This window comes from Rhinolophus sinicus, linkage group LG07 (genome assembly GCF_036562045.2).
Source record: "Rhinolophus sinicus isolate RSC01 linkage group LG07, ASM3656204v1, whole genome shotgun sequence".
Classification (NCBI taxonomy): Eukaryota; Metazoa; Chordata; class Mammalia; order Chiroptera; family Rhinolophidae; genus Rhinolophus; species Rhinolophus sinicus.
This window is the reverse complement of record NC_133757.1, coordinates 14,704,276-14,721,338: the sequence shown is the minus strand read 5'-3', so window position 1 is coordinate 14,721,338 and position 17,063 is coordinate 14,704,276. Positions and strand designations below refer to the sequence as shown.

General features: G+C 47.6%; 1 protein-coding gene across 4 annotated transcripts in view; it reads left to right on the top strand.

The window, feature by feature from the left end:
• The window catches only part of VTI1A (vesicle transport through interaction with t-SNAREs 1A), a 321,981-nt gene extending 306,157 nt beyond the window's left edge, over positions 1–15,824 (top strand). For 3 of the 4 annotated variants that reach the window (XM_019725148.2, XM_074339066.1, XM_019725145.2), the window contains one exon: positions 15,566–15,824. Coding sequence is in view for 2 of the 4 variants with exons in the window: in XM_074339066.1 (XP_074195167.1) it covers positions 15,566–15,659 (94 nt within the window). In the remaining 2 variants the exon portion in view is untranslated. The remainder of the gene's footprint in view (positions 1–15,565) is intronic. The other variant, XM_019725147.2, reaches the window with a different exon arrangement.
• The last annotated feature ends 1,239 nt before the right edge of the window (positions 15,825–17,063 follow it).

The following is a 17,063-nucleotide window of genomic DNA, read 5'->3' as shown; positions in this document are numbered from 1 at the left end:
GCTCATTATCACTGGAGAGGGGAACCAAAAAGCTGAGTAAAAAATTAAATTTTAATAATGCCAGTGATATTTTCTAAATCTTTCCTGACAGAAAGATTCTCATTATTTTTATCTGTCTCCGAGTAGGTTCTTTTAGTGCCATCTCAGAAATGGCCTCAGCTATGATTGTTTTCCAGGCTTTAAGGCATCTGAGAAACCAAATATATACAGAGAGAAATATGCTTTAGATTGTTCAAGGAAAGGGGCTGTGACCGTGGTAACGTTTTGGCTAACGTATCTGCAGCCAACATTTGCTGGGAACGCCTTCAGCTTTCACAAAAGAGATCCATGTTGTTAAGAAAATTGCTGTAAATCTCCCGAACAAAGGGGACCCACGATTCACTGCACTCAGCTATGGGCGGGGACCCAGGGACCCCAAGTCCCAAGTTTGGGTTCATTCTGGAAATCACCCTGTGCTGGCCATGAAAGGAGAGTCGAGAAAAAATGGAAATATCCTATTGTTTTGGTGAACGTGCAAACTCGCCTTCCAAGAAACACAAAGTACAGAATTGTTTGGGGATATGTGAAAAAATAAAGCCAGAATCATTAAAGTAGCCACGCCAGGAAGATGTGAATTCTTTTTCTCTTCTTAGTTCTTCAGTGCCTGTGTATAAACCTATGTTGGTCCCAAAAGGATTTGTAGCAATGTACCGAAGTACAGACAAAACAATAGATTTTCTACATATGAAATGAAGTCAGGAATGAGGCTAGTGCACAAACTGTAGACCAGCCTATCCGTTGGTGAGATGTGGACCACAGATTGCTCTCTAGGCTTTCTGGCAGCCGACTTGAAGAGGAAGATGGTTTCAGTGACACGAGTCAATATCCATAAGATAAAAACACAGCTCTTTCCCCTACCCAATGGCAGAGAACGCCTCCCCATGGGACGTCATTGTAGGGACACCTTCTGGGCACGGTAATAAACAATCTGTTCAGGAGCATGCCTACAGGAAATACAAGTTCCACAGGGCTGTCGCTTCCTGTCCCTCTGTGGAAGCTGGTGGCGTCGTGCCCAGCACAACTGAGAGTGCATGTGCAAACCTACACTGTACAGGGTGGATGCCAGGCTGCAGTGCTCCAGGGGGAAAGGAGTGTCTCCAGGAGAGATGCTCTCCATTCATTAGGCTTTTCGATCATCACTGCTTTTCAGCTGGACGTCTGACGTGTGTTCAGCAGGGGACTTTGAGGTTGTCGTCTCTGGCAAGGACCTGGAGTGACACCACCTTATGTTGTAATTAGGTGTCTTCGTGTTGTTTGGTAGCCAGTCAGGGGTTGGAGTTCACCATCTGCTTGTGAAAATTAAGGCCAGGCAGCTTGAGGGCAGTACCTCCAAAGAATGACTGGAAAGGGTGTATCCTTTGTCTTTTGCCTCAGTGCCCATCAAGAGCCCTCGTAACTTAGGGTTGGCTTTTCTATTTATTGCAGCGAAATAAAGGACCTGAGAAAGTGTTCAAAGGCCACTCTACTCCATTTATTGTCTTTATTTTTATCAAGTCCACAGCCATCGTCCTCAGTGTCCATCCTCAGGGTTACTTGGGTCACATATATTTACCCCCATTTTAGAAATGGAGGAACTGAGGCACATTGTCTTGTTTGTCACAAGCTCACTCAACAGACTGGGAGTAGAGGCAATCCTGCAAACCTGTTTGCCACTCACCCTCCAACAGAGACCCCACGGTTTCTCATCGCAGGCTTCCTGGCTTATAAGACGTTGCATATAAGATGCACACCATCCTCCTTGAGCGTTGCCAGCCAGGCTGTGAAGGTCACGGGGGCTGCAGACATGCATATAGGCCTGACCTCTGCCTGTGCTTTTTATCACCTGTGAGAGCTCCGACAGGCACACCCGCTGCTTTGTGGCTTCTGTTGACCTCTCCCTGGCCTTTGACTCCGTGGTTAGGAATCAGTTAAGGGCTAAGGTGGATGTGCTCAGCGTGGGCCCTGGTTATTGATGCTCGTGCCAGGGCTGAACTTCAGACTTCTGCAGGGTCAGGAGGTCTGGGCTCTTCCCACCTCCGAGGGAATCTCCAGTGAAACAGGCCAGGGATGCACTCATCCACCCACCCCCTTCCTTTCCATTTGTTCCTTAATAACTAGGCAGAGGTCACAGACTGAGGACCCACGGGCCCACTCAGCCCCACTGACGGATGTGCTTGGTTTGGCCGCCCACTGTTTTGGAAAACTTTTACTTAGTTGCCAATATTGAAAACTTGGGAGTTTGCAGTGAAAGAACACAGTTTCTGGCTTCTCTTGGCAAATCAGATGATGAGGCCACACTGAGCCCTCTTTGAGTCCCAGCAGTAGTCAGGAGAAGCCCTCCCACCCCCCAATTTAGAAAAAGAGCCAGCACTCTCCATTCTCCCAATCCCCTCTCCTGATGCCTGCAGCCCTCAGACCAGACATCCCGCCCCCTCTTGGCAGGACCTCCTTCCTTAGTTAGAGAGAAGAATAGGTGACGGGGCTTCACCTGCACAAACCTGGGGATCCTGCTATCTGATCATCACCCCGCCCCACCCTCCTCCCACCCAAAGAATTATGAGTCAACCATTGTGCTTATCGTTAATAGGCCTTCAGAGGAAGCCTTCTTAACCTGGCCTTCACCTGCTCCCAAATGACTAATGCTGCTTTGGGGTATATAAAATCCGTTTAAGGTAAAAGATTGTGAAAGAGGTATCGTAAGTTTGAGCCAAACTCTGCTGGGTGTCTCATGCGCTCTCAAACCAGGAGAACAGGGCAGCCCAGGGCTTAGCATCAGCGGAAAGCCCATCCACCTGGACTGGGGGATAAAGGGAGGGTAGTGTGTCCGGGGTCCAGGACCAGGGTCACCTGATGGAAGGAAGCATGGAGGGCCTGGTGGCAACCACAGTGTAGAAGAGCTGCTGGAAAAGCAGAGAAAGAAAGGGAGGAGCCCCTGGCCTCTCTGCCTCCCACCCCCGGCCCCCGCTGCACACTCCATGCCCTGCAGGAAGGCAGCCGACGGGTGGGCTGGCGTGGCAGCGGGCGTCAGCCCCTCTGTGGTGCAGAGCAAAGCGAGGATGGGATAGAGAAGGGTCTGAGGAGAAGCCAGCCCAGGACCGGCTCAGTGGGGATACGAGTTAAAGCAGATCCCACGCAGTTTGCCATGGAACCAAAGCAGAATGAGAGAGAGAAGTTGTGACGTTAAGGTCTATAAAATGTCGCCACATCCCTCAAGCGTTGGCAGAGATGCAGATGGCTGACAAACCTCTGCCAAAATGTTTCATTCCCCCTGACATCAGGAAAGAAAAAAAGATAAAAAATCCATGACTATTAGGAGATAAGTATCTGATGTCAGGTCTTGCAGGAAATAATGTCAAAGCCCATCACAAAAGCCGAGGCAGCCGTGTCTCCACCAGTGTGACATCCGGCCATGATCCAGAAGAGGCACCTAGACTGGAACTACCAGAGCTGGAAACGAAAGGGCAGCCCCCACCTTCCTGGGTGCTTGAGTAGCTGATGAAAATGGAGTGTCCAGGAAATGGCTCAGCCTGGACCCCACAAGGCAAGCTAATCAGGGCCATCATTGGGATGGGGCCTGAAAGAATCTAAGGGACTTGCAGGTTTCCCAGGCCAGGGCCCCTGAAGCAGGAGGCTGTCAGTTCGGGGTGGGGAACAAGAGGAGTTTCAGGGCTCACTGTGGGGAGATTGGAGGTAGTTACAATGTGAGTGGAGTAGCAATCGTTGTTATAGTTATACCCGGCACGGTTACTGTCGCCAAACACTGATCGAAGCACTTTGTGTGTAATTAACTCATATATTTATTAACTTAATTCATTGAGCAAGGTACTGCTGTTATTAGGCCCATGATTCTGATGAGGACGGCAAAGCATTGGTTCTTTGGCGCTTTCAGATTCCTTGGATTAGCCCTTTTGTTTTTCTTTTTTAGATAGAGGACTAAAGGAGGTCTGTTCACTTTTTATTTTGCCAAGTAAGAGAGTGATTTCCAAGGAGCGAGTCCATTTCCAATGTCCAATTGGACATTGGGAAAACACACTGCCATCAGTCCACAAAATCAAGAATGCATTCACACTAAAAGAGTCCAGAGGACACACTCTCAGAGAAGTAGTGAAGTAACTTGCCCAAGGCTGCACGACTGGTGTGCAGCAGATCCTGGATTCGAATCCAGGAAGTTTGGCTCCAAAAATGAAGGTAGCTGACCAGCTTCTGCCCAAATGTAGTTCACAGCTTCTCTGGAGGGTGAAGAGAGAGAGGGGCCCTTAGCCGGGGGGTGGCTAGTTCAGGAGGGCAGTAGGGTTGCTTCATATTATAGAGGCAGGACCCAGTGGGAACAGGGACCTCCCTCAGGGCACCCAGCAGGAGGTAAAAGGGGGCAAGAAGCACCTATATCAGGGGTCAGGAAGGGGGCCATCCTGGCCTGGGCACCAGTGATGATCTGCCTTCCCTGAGAACTTTAGCAGGACCACGTCTGGAGTGGGCCTCGTCTTCTCTCTGGGTGGGCCTCAGCCACCACGTCTGGGTCCTAATAAATCAGGGTCACTGTGGAGATTAAATGACACCACAGATGCAGTAAACATCCAAGACCAGAACAAGACACTTTGCCTTTTTAAGATTGTCTAGAAGTTACATCACTACCCATACCCCACCCCTAGAATACTTGGGAGAGATTCCTTTGGAACATTTTATGTGAGGCTAAACTCAAGAACAGAGACCTTTAGTCCTTTTCCAAGATCACACGGTGAGTCTAGCTTGTTCTTCCACTTGGTTTTCTTTTCTGTCTATTCCAACAGGTGCATTAAATTTAATCTTCAGTAGACCCAGAGATTTTCTATAACGTATCCCCTCATCTGTATGATGGGCCACATAGACATAATAAAAAATCGTGTGGTACAAGATCACTGGGCAATGGCAGTCACCAGTGAGCAGCCCCCGGAGGGCAATTGTCATTCTCTCCGTCCCCAAATCTGGTGAGGGGTCACGTGATCATGCATTTACCTAGAAGTTGATGAAATGTGCTACTGGATGAAAATGAGCATTTTCTTACCCATTTCCTGTGTACTTACACTAGGCACTAAGAAGATTTGACTTTGCTTAATTAGTGTTACATACTTTCAACAAAAATTAACTTGCATATCCAATTACTGTGTCTAAGGAGAAGAATATAAAGAGGTCAAAGACTCGCCCTTCAGACAACGCAGGAGAGTCTGCTAGAGAATATAGGACGTACCAGTTAGACAAATAGCCACTTTCTACGTTGCGTGTCCTGCAGGGGTGGAGACGAGGTTGGAGCTGCGGATAACTTCTCTGTAAAAATGGGGATGATAATAGTCGCTGCCTCCTAGGATTGTTGTGAAGGTTCGAGGAAGTATAGAAAATGCCAGAACAGCACCTGGCCCAGAGTAAATGCCCAGTCAGTAGGAGCTGCTGGTGTGGCATCACGATTGGCATCACTGCCGTCACCGGTGTCACTGGCACCATGGGCTCCACGCTGTAGCGGCCCCAGGAGGATTCGCCAGGGAATAGACCTGGGTGGGATGTTTAGGTCCGGGGTTCGTGAACTGTCACAATTACTGGATTGGAACTTTTTCTTTCTAAACAGAGGACTGCCTGAGGACTGTCCACTTTTTATTTTGCCAAGTCAGACAGAGTCATTTCAAAGGAGTACATTTCCAATGTCCAAATAAGGACAGTAGGGAAAATACCTGTCATCTATTTAACCATCACTCCATAAACTAAAGGACATGTGAATACTTAAAGCAGGAGAAAGGGCGCAGTGTCAGAGGAAAAGAGTTCTTTGCATTGAGCGATCTTGTTTTCAGGAAAGCACAGCCTTCTCGGCTGGCTCCTCTTTTCTCGCTCCAGCCTCAGCCTGGAGTTTGGGAAGCAGTGTTCTCAGACCTCCACGCCCCGACTCGTTTTACGTAGCAGTGGCACTGGGTCGGGCTCAGTAAGAGGTGGGGACACTGCTAGGTTTTGCGTTGTGTTCCTTGGTTGTGTTGAATGGTCCCTATTTACAGCAGACTTGCCATGTTTTGACTTGCGATTATGCCCAGTCACCACCATGCCACTGGACACTGACGAAAATGAGTATTACAGTGAAACAATCGGCCTGTGGGTCGAAGACCTGGCTGTGCCACCCATGGTTGACCTTAGGTGTTGCCCTTCACCTCTCAGGTCCTCAGGGTCCTCAAATCTGAAATGAGCAATCCAGACTAGGTTGTGGAGATCTTTCCTAGCTCTCGCAGTCAGCAAACCTGGGAGGGATTCAGTATACCTTGCGTTTCTAGAGCATCATTATTTAATTCTCTTCAAGCTCTTTCCAAGCACTTTGATTGAGGCAAGCTGCCGTGATCTTATCTGAAAGCCCAACAGCCCGCAAAGCCACTCTCCAGGCCCCCTGCCATCATCAAGTCCATACTGAAAATGGCAGCGGCCATGGTGCCCAGGCTGAAATTTGATGTACATGTTTGGCAACATAGAATGCAGTGTAACTACTATCACTGATCAAAACCCATCAGACTTATACGTGGGCTCTGACGGGTTCGAGCTGGCTTCCTTCCCAGGCTGGGAAGCGATCACCGAGCCAGCCAATGGATGCCCTGCCTTCACTTTTGATGTTTATGCCACCATCTCAGAGAGAAGGCTCTGCCAGCCGGGGGCAGTGTCACTGTGAGGCCCAGATAGACACCGGCCTGTGGGAACATGAAGCCTGGAGGGCTTGGGGAGGCAGAAGTTTCCAGGACTCCTGCCTCCACCTTCTCCACCAGCCAGTGGAAGTTTCCCAGGCAGTTTCTCGGCCTCTGACAACTTTCCGCTTGCCTCTCACCTTTCCTGAAATGAAGTCTCCTCTCACAGAATTATTTGCTGACTGCACGCATATAAAGGGCTTTACCTTTTCAAAGTGCTTTCTAATCTTTAATGAGCTAATCCTCTTCTCCCTGGGGTGGGTGGTGAGCTGGCTTGTTCTGCTTGGGAAGAAACTGAAACCCAAGTGTCATGGAGTGACTTGCTCCAGGTCACCCCAGGATTGTGGGCACATAACAAATTGTCCTGGCCTTGCCATTACGCTAATTACGGCCTTTGTTGTCAGGCTTCTGTAATTGAGTGCTCATTGTGACACCTATAAGCTCCCATAGGGCAGGGACTCAGGGTTTCCCTTTTCTTCCACGGGACTTGGCCAGACCTGCCATACCAGTCTGTGCAGGGTCCAAGGGCCACCATGTTCTCCAGCAGACAAAGGCCTGCCTTCGATAGCTGTTAGCTTTTAGACCAGGAGTGGGCAAACCACAGATAACAGGCCCAGTTGAGCTCACTGTCTGTTTTTATATGGCCCATGGGATAAAAATGCCTTTTATACTTTTACATGGTTGGGAAAAAAAATCAAAAGAAGAATATTTGTTGACATGTGAAAATTACATGAAGTTCAACTCATAGTGCCTGTGAAGAAAGTTTTATTAGAACACAGCCATGCTCGCTGATTTACGTATTGTCCATAGCTGCTTGTGCACAAGGGTCAAGTTGAGTAGTTGCCACAGGGACCATGTGGTCCACACAGCCTAAAATATTTACTGCTATGGGTTGAATTGTGTTCTCCCCTCCTCTTCCTGTCCCCCAGATTTATGTGTTGAGGTCCTAACCTCCCGGTACCTCAGAGTGTGTGACCTTACTTGAAAATAGGGTCTTTGCAGATATAATTAGTTACCGGAGACATAGTGGTCCCCTAATCCAATAAGACCAGTGTCCTCATTAAGAGAGGAAATTTAGACATAGATGCCCACACAGGGAGAATGCCATGTGAGGATGAGAGCAGAGATCAGGGTGATGCTTCTACAAGCCAAGGAACCTCAAAGGCCAGAAAAGTACCAGAAGCAAGGAGAGAGGCCTGGAACACATTCTCCCGCCAGCCCTCAGAAGGAACCAGATCTGCTGGCCCCTCAATCTCGGACTCCCAGCCTCCAGAGCTGTCAGACAATACATTTCTGTTGTGTAAGCCCCCCAGGGTGTGGTACTTTGTTCTGGCAGCCCTAGCAAACTAATACATTTATTGTCTGGCCCTTCACAGAAAAAGTGTGCTGATCCATAGTAAACTGAGCAGAGACTCGGAAATGGGGCAAAGCTCCTCCGTCCTCACTCAGACCCTGACATAGGTGTGCTGGGACGGACATGCTGCCTCCTGTCTCCTCACTTCCTCACTGGAGAGCGTGCTCATTCTGACACCTATCAAACCTTATTTCTCCTGTGTCCTATTCCCTCAGGGCCCCCTGGATAACTGACTACTCCTGAACTCGTGTCAGTAAATGCAGACTTTTAATGGTGTAATGGTGGGTGATGGCTTAGGAAGTTGGCCCAGAGACAACATCTGGTTTTCTTTCTCTTTTACATGTCTTGTCCCAGAGACGGGAGTCTTGTAGGACATGCCCCCTCAGTTCCCTCATCTCACACGGCTTTGGGCAGCTGCCTGCACTGCTCACGATTGGAACTTCTCATTCTGAAATGAAGAAATCTGTGGTTCCTGAAGATCATGAGCTGCACAGCCGTCAGCAGAGCTTTCACAGAAACATGCTGACGCTGTCCTGTCCTTTGTCCAGCTCCACAGGAATTGTGTGAGGCAGTGATGGGGAAGCAGGTGGACACCTGCAGAATAGGCATCGTGAAGGCCAAGACAAGATGACCAGCCCGTACCTGGTCTGGAACCCAGAACTCCACGTATTTGTATCTGAGGACTGTAGTAACAAAGTACTGTAAACTGGGTGGCCTAAAACAACTGAAAGGTATTCTCTCACACTTCTGGAGGCTCGAAGTCTGAAATCAAGGAGTTGGCAGGGCCGTGCTCTCTCTGAAGCCTCTGGGGAAGGACCCTTCTTTGTCTCTCCCAGCTTTTGGTGGCCACAGGCATTCCTTGGCTTGTGGCAGTGTCACTCTAGTCTGTGCTTCTGACCCCACATGGCCTTCTTCCCTGTGTCTCTCTGTGTCCTCTCTTCTTATAAGGACACCAGTCATTGGATCTAGGGCCCACCCTACATCCAGGATGATTTTATCTTAAGATCCTTAATGAATTATGTCTGCAAAGACCCTGTTTGCAAAGACTTTCTGAGGTTTCAGGTGGACATGAATTTGTGGGGAGACAACTGTTCAACTCAGTACAATGATTATGGTTGAAAGTCCCAACCGACTCCTGGACCAGGAGCAAGCATGTGACTTAAGCCAGTCTAATGGAGTGAATCTGAGGAGCTTTGCTTGGGATGCTGGGTCATCTGGCTCCTATAACTAGAAATTTTAAATGTGACTCTTCAGGTTTCAGGCACACAGCAGGATCGAGGGGCTGCAATGATGCCTTCAGGAATCTGCCTTTTTTCTCCGTTACTGTGCTCTGTGTTGGCGTCCCTCAGGCAGGTTCCTCTCCTGCCTGGCAATCAGAATGGCCCCCAGTGGCTCCAGGTTCCCTATAGTCAATCCCAGTAAAGAGAAGAACTTTTTCCTTGGTTTTCCAGGAAAAAAGTCCCCAGAAGACTCTGTCTGGCTTGGGTGGCATGCCAATTCCCGAACAAATGGTTATGCAAGGGATAGAGAGCTATAATTAGCTGGGCCTGCCTGAGCCATATGTCCACCGGTGGAATCAGCAAGTGGGGTCAGCCCCCCTTGAATTCCTGGGATGAGGCTGGGGATTCCTCCCAAAGATGCAGGATCTAGAAGACCCTGGGTGGACATAATAGGTGGCATAATAACCACACTACTCTAGCTCGAAGGTAACCGTGCACCCAGCTTTGAAAATAATGCTTCAAATTAAAATTAGTGTTAAACAAATTAATTTTATTGTTTAAAATTAATTTTAAACAAATTAAAATTAGTTGACTGATGACAATAACCATTTCCTCCTACTCCTGTTTTCATTTCTTTCAACTAACATTGAACTGGATATAGAACTTAGAGAGGCTTTCCCTTGGCCCTTGTTTTGGGGAAGTTCCCAGAGAGATGCAGGTATAGGTTCCTTTGCACAGAGTTTATCTCATGCTCTCACGGTTGCTAATTGTCCTGCCAGTTGTCACTGTTCTGTCAGACCCCAAAGGTGGGGCATCATTATTCAGGCCTGGTCAGGCCAGGCAGGAGAGCATGTGCAGGATGGGGCACTGAACCCGTGGAGTGTCGTGCACTCTCCAGCTAATGAATGCAGGCTTATAAAAGGGTTGGACATTGCCGGCATCCTTAATAGGAAGTGGCTGAGAGCTAACTCCTAAAGCTGTGCTTGTCTACAAGCAGCCCTTAGAAACCAGGAAGAACACTAACTACATGAACCGTCAGGGAGCACGTGTGTGGGTAGAAGCTCTCAGTCATGCATTCAGCAAGCTTTCTTTTTTTTTTTAATAAATTTTATTGGGGAATAATGGGGACCAGTGTGTTTCTCCAGGGCCCATGAGCTCCAAGTCGTTGTCCTTCAATCTAGTTGTGGAGGACGCAGCTCAGCTCCAAGTCCAGTCGCCATTTTCAATCTTTACTTGCAGGGGGCGCAGCCCACCATCCCATGCGGGAATAGAACCGGCAACCTTGTTGTTGAGAGCTCGCACTCTGACCAACTGAGCCACCCTGCCACCCTGCTTTGTCTTTTTTTTTTTTTTTGAGAATATCAATGCTAAGCTCTGTTTTAGGCACTGGTAATACAAAAGACAGAGGAGATTCAGACTCCAGAAGGTCCACTTTTATTGAAGAAACCTGCACAGAAACAAAATCCTAAAACTGTGTGGTAAGCGTAGTAGTAAGAGAGAGGCACAGGGAAACGTAAGAGCGAGAGAGGGGCGTGGTCAGGAAATTCTTCTCAGAAGAGGTGGGGAAAGTAGATCAAGGACTTGATTTTAGAATCAGGGTAAATCAACCTAAAAATGCTTTTTGGTCACAAATAACAGAAGACGTAACTCAAACTGACTTGAAAAAGAAAGTTAATTTATTTTCTCATATAACTAAAAGTCCAAAGCAAGAGTAGTTTCATATAGAGGTTCCTCATGTCTTCAGGACTGGGGTTCCATTTCTCTGCCATTCTTTCAACTCTGCTGTCCTCCCTGAATCAGTTTCTTTCATAGGCTGGCTTTCCTTATAGAAACAAAATGGCTGCAGCAGATCCAGGCCTAACGTCCACACAGCACACTGTCCAGATGACCCAGCCTTCCAAGCAAAGCTTCTGAGATTCACTCTATTGAACGGGCTTCAGTCACATGGCTGCTCCTGGTCCAGTCACTATCTTAGCCTAAGTCACTGCTCTAACCCTGGGGCTAGGGTGTTTGGAATGATGCTGCCAGAGGTTTGGAATGATGCTGCCAACATATGTCTGTTATACAAGGGAAGCAGAGCGCCCACCTGCACATCATGTGTGATACCAGCATTCATCAGCACACAGGGGCATTGGTTACAGCTGGAGGAAACACCTGAGTCTTTAGTGAGATGTGTCATGATCTCAGCTTTTGAAAACCAAGAGGCAAAAGCCTATTCTTAAAGGAAAGAAGTCCTATCAATCTTTATCATACCTTGGCTTCTGGAATACATTCAACCAGATCCTCACCTGACTTGGCCAGACACTCCATCTTGTTGGAGAAAGGGGATGACAGTATGTCACTCAGGGTAGCTTATGTCATGCTGAGGTAACAAACAACCCCCAAATCTCATTGGCTTAATACAAGTCCACTGTGAGTGCAGGTGAGTCTCCAGGGCAATGGCCCTCCATGTTCTGATTCAGGGATTCAAGTAGAAGGAGTCTCCACCGTCCTGGAACTGTGCTCCTGGGACATACAGTCTCTTAAATCAGAACAGCAAGGGAAGAGCCAGCTGGAGAGTCAAGCACTGGAAGTGAAATGCCTCCACCTGGAAGTGATGCCCAGCACTTTTGCTCACATTTCATTGACTAAAACAAGTCACATGGCCATGCCTAACATCAAGGGACAGGTAAGGTCAGTCTGTGCCTAGAAATAGAGAACTAGTACTGGTGAATGCTGGTAACGCCTGCTACAGTGGAATTCCTGGGCTCCTCAAGCAAAAGCAGAGAACTGTGCCAGGTGCCTTGCCTGCCTATGGCACGTTAACCAGTCTTCTGTGATTCAGGCTGCCACACGCAAGAGCTTGTTTCCAGAGGGGGAGGAGACTGCAATGGAGAGATTAGCTGCTCCCTGGGTCCACGCAGAATCAGTATTTTCAATAGTACTTTAGGAGTTCACCCTCAAAGTAAATGGTTAATTCATCTTGTATCAACAGCACTGTGATTCATAATGTAAACTTGGAGAATCCTTGATGTTTTGGGCCCACATTCCTTTTAATTTGGCTCTGCATTCTTTTAAAGCCACAGTGTGCTCACTTAATAGAATGCAGCATGCAAATGCACAAGTTTTTGCCTGGAGGCAATTTAGCCTGGCTGGTTCAATGGATGTCTTCTTTCAAGTGTATATTCTTTCTTAAATTATTTACTCAGTAAACACACTTTGCATTTTCAAAAGGGAGATTAAGACTGCTTGCTGCATACCTAGTTGAACATAAGTCCACCCCACCCCCTCTTTGCCCAAAGTTAAGAAGGAAGATACTTTGGGCTTCCCCAAAGTTTCTTCTCTGGCTCACTAGCTGGGAACTCTTCTTCCTGTCTGTTTTTCTGATTCTGAACTCTGCATTCCTTCCTGCTTTGCCTACAGCAATACCTGCCAACAGCCCCTGGCTCTGATGGTACTTAGGCTTGTTCACAGATGGGGTCCACCAATGCCAGCCTTTGTTCCCCCCTCTGCAGGCTGGCTCTGACCTGTCCACTAAAGGGCCCAACAGCTCATTCTTCTGGTCCTTAGAGGCACTGTATCTGCCCAGAGCATTTGAGAGCCAAAGCTGGGTTGGTGGCCTGGCCAGAGTCAAGCTTACTCCCCACCCTGTCTGCTCCAACTCTCTCTTTGCCCCTCTGTACCCATCATCCCAAATATCTGCCAGCCTTTGGTTTGAAAGCAAATGCTCTCTCCTGCTGACCACCAGCACACACTTCAGTTCCGCAAGGACCATTCCTTCTCCTAGCTTCAAGGAGAAGACCCAGTAGTGCTCTGGGAAGGCACTGGTATGAAGTTCCATCTTTGGGGGGTTTCCTTTGACTTTTAACTGCAGCCTTTTCTACTCAAACTCCCTGACATCTTTTCTGCAAGTTACATTTTCACAGATCTTCTTTGTCCCTTGAATGGAAGGATGACAATTACAGGGGCTGCGTTCTTTCATTACCATCCTTTGGACAGTTCTATTTGCGTGCCTATGTGTGAGTAACTGTGCCAGACCCTGGGGCTGGAGAGGTGACTATGGACCCACCAAGGAAGGAGTGGGCAGTTCGGTTTGCGACCCAGCGGTGAAGTTACCGTCTTGGATGGGTGTCTACTGAGTGAACTAAAGGTACAAGCTTTTAGGAAAGATCATGTGTGAAGTGCACGCCTCTTTGCATTGAGATGAGGGAAGCCCAATTAGGAAGGCCAGGGAAGAGCTGAAAACTTAGGATTCCTGTGTATTCATTTTTCTAACCATGCCTAGATTGGAAGATTAAACAAGTAACACCCACCGTTAATCCTTTATAAATGAGCATCATGGATGCCTTGGGGCCCTCAGCCTACAAATAAAATGGTTGTCAACCAAGAGACACGCTACCAACGTGTACTTAAGGCAGAATTTTAAAGAGTTTTCATGCTTTTAATCTGTTTCACTGCTGAGTCTCAGTGTGGCTGATTTCCTCTGCAAGTCTGATATGGGTGACTGTGGTAAATAGAGATTGTGACAGTCACTTGGGCAAGCGAGATGTGTAGGGACTGTTCTGGAGCCTTTGGCCCCTTCCAGAGAAAAGGAGGAAAAAATCAATTTGGGTTTTACATCAAGACACCAAGTAACACCGAGCAGTGTTCATAATCAGCCTCATTTTAACAAGCCTTGAAGCCCCGTTCTTCTTTTTGGGGGGACAGAGAATCTTCGTACCTCCTGCGTAAACATGGCCTGTTAAGTGTGAATTAGCTGTCATCGCAGGAGAATTAATGTCGGGGCGCAGCCTTTCTAGTGGGGAAGGGAAGAAATAAACGAGACAGATCTTAGCTGAGCCGGACGTGATGAATGAGGACCGAGCAGACCATTCATCTCCTTCGAGGAAAGTGGACACAGACACTAAAGCAGTTTTGCGGAAGACGTGTCAGCAAATGTGATCATTTTGTAACCTGTCAGGAGGAGAGGGAGCCAGTCCTTCAAGGGGGCCGCGAGGGAGTGGGCCTGTCTGATGTGACCGTCTCCATCCATCCATTTAGGTTTGGGGAAGAAGGGGGTGGGTAAGGAGGACTCCAGCTGAAACCACAAGGCTGTCGTCATCCTTCCAAGAAAGAAACTCATCCAGAAGCTAGAAAAGGTTTGCAAATATTTCTTCTTAAAGATGCAAAGTAGGAGGGTAGAGTCCCTGTGAAACTGGAGGCCTGGCTAGTCCCACCTAGCTCTTCTTATGGATGCCCAGTGCAAGAATCCATGTGTAGACTAAGACGGCAGACCTTTTTCTGCTTGGTATGTGGAGGATGGGTGGGTGGGGTTTGCTGTGAGGTCTTAGCCAGGTGGACAGCCTGCTAACTGCCAACCGCTCCATCTCTATTTCTGCGTGTTTGGTTCTGTGGGGCGAGCATGGGCGAGGCTGTTTGACCCCAGCTCCCTTTGAAAGGCTCAACAAAGCACTCTGCTGTTCGACCTCTTTTCACAGAGTGAGGTAACAAATTATGAAACAACTTCATCAGAAGCTCTCTGCAGGCATCCTGGAGCAGGTGTCTCTGCTCCCATTCTCCTGAGCTTGCAGTTTCCCCGTCAGCATGTGGCAGAACCTGAGCTGAGGGGGTGGGAGTCCCTGGAGAGGAGGGCCCACCGACCAAAGCACGCGAGGCACTCGGGTGCTTTGTATTAGTTCTCATTTCCTCCTTTTTTTTTTTTTTTTTTTTTTGTGCTATGGAGCATATGTAACGTTTCCTCCTGGCGTCACAGAGCGTGAGCCCCGGTGACAGATGACAGTTTCACAGCCTGAGCTTCACGTTTGACACTTGCTTCTTAATCCTGTCCTTTTCTCCCCACGTCTCTTTTACTTTTCCCCAGGTATTTTCGTACAGGTAGGTACCTTACTGACATATGTTTCCTTGGAGTCTTTTACCTGAACAGGAAACACTGCAAAAAAATGAGGCTTGTCTCACATTTTAAATTACAAAGAGAAGCTCACACGGGGCCCTTGATCACTTAAAGATTGCTACGTGGCCCTCTGAACCTGGAACGCCATTTGATTTGCTTTGGCTTCTTCGCAGAAAGCATTTCTCCCGGTGCAGCATGATAATCTCTGTGGAGTCGTTCATTACCTCGTGGATCGTTTGTAGAACCAAAAAGCTGCATGGTCACACACACACACACACACACACACACACACACCACCCCCGGCCCCTTCCCCGCCACCTCTGAAGCCATAACGTGCTTATCCGACTCGACCTTGGACGATCTGTCAGAATGTACTCTGACAATCTGTGTGAATTTATTTTTTTTCTTTGCTGTCTCCTAGAATCATCCAGAACCGCATCCTGGTCGTCATCCTGGCCGTCATCCTGGTCATCACCATCCTGATGGCGATCACTTTTTCTGTCAGAAGACACTGATGTATCTGCTCTTCCTGATAAACAGTAACAACAGCTTGTTCTGAGTAATTAAGACAAAACGGTCACATGAATCATTCTTTTGCGATGACAGGCCCTGAGTGACCTTCCCTCTCTCACCACTGTTCAGCTGAAGTGCAAAGAGTGTAAAAATATTTTTTATTCCTGTTTGCATGTGGGTTGGTTTTCTTTTCTAGGTTTGTCTTCACCCAGATTTGTTTTTTCTAAGAGAAGGCGAATGTTTATTTACCTTTGGGTAATTTCATCTACTGACCAAAATAGCTTTGGTGACATTCTTCCTTGCCCTGTGGACATGTCAGGGGTCATGGCTTGGGAGAAGGCATGATGAGTCAATCAGGGGGGTTTCTGATGGGCTGGCTGTTTGTCACACACCTCTTGTCACCGAATTGCCCTTCTGTGATGTCTGAGGATAAAAATGCAGAGAAAAGCAGGGGCCAGAGCTAGTGACTGGCTCCAGCAAACCAGTCCTGTTCCCACCCGGGCATAATGAACAGAGTCAACCTGCCTGAGTGCTTTCTTTGTAAAGGTGGGTATTTCATGTCAGTTGTGCAGGAAATTGACTTAGCACTTTCTCTGTTTTTCTATGCATTTTTTTTTTTTTCATACCCAAGAATATTTTTGCTGAGCCTGCCCAATATCCACTTTCCACAACTTTGATTACTGGCTACGAGAAATCTTTCCTTACCTTCCAAAAATCCCATACTCCCCAGAATTTGCTGGCAGAGTGAGCCCTGACACCGTACTTAATTGTGACCTCCTCTCCCCTGACCTGTGTAAGCATTCCTGTATCCTTTCGGTTTTAATATTTGCACTGCCACAAGCAGCCTTCATACATGCAAAAGGTCTGACAAGGTTCTCTCCACATCCATTCCAGTATGTAAAGAGAACATGAATATTTCAGGAAGAGCAAGAACATGACTCCGTCAGTGTGAAATTTCAAATGTGATTATAAATATGGTAGAGTCCTATAGGATGATCCACTAGAAATAAACTTTATGGAAAATGTTCACTAACCTCCTTTAAAAGAATAAGGGATTGCAGTGTGTTGCAAAAAGACAGCCTGGGTTTTTTACTCACAAATGTCAGCACAGCCTTCCTGAATTCACTAGGTATTCAAAACCCTAACATGCTTTGTGATGTTCTTTGGTTTCCTTCTGTCCCAGGTAACTGAGAATTGCGTTCAAAATGAGTTCATTTATGATCAGGCTTCCAGTTACCCAAGCTGAGGTCACTTTCCCCCTAGTCATGAAGCAAAATGTGTTTTTCTTTAAGACTTCATAGGCATTTACAGGGCCTGTACTATCTTTTGAATATAATTGGAAGCTTTGAATCCTTGAAAAGCAAACCTGTTCTCTTCATAAAAAATGCTAACCACCTCTGCCCATG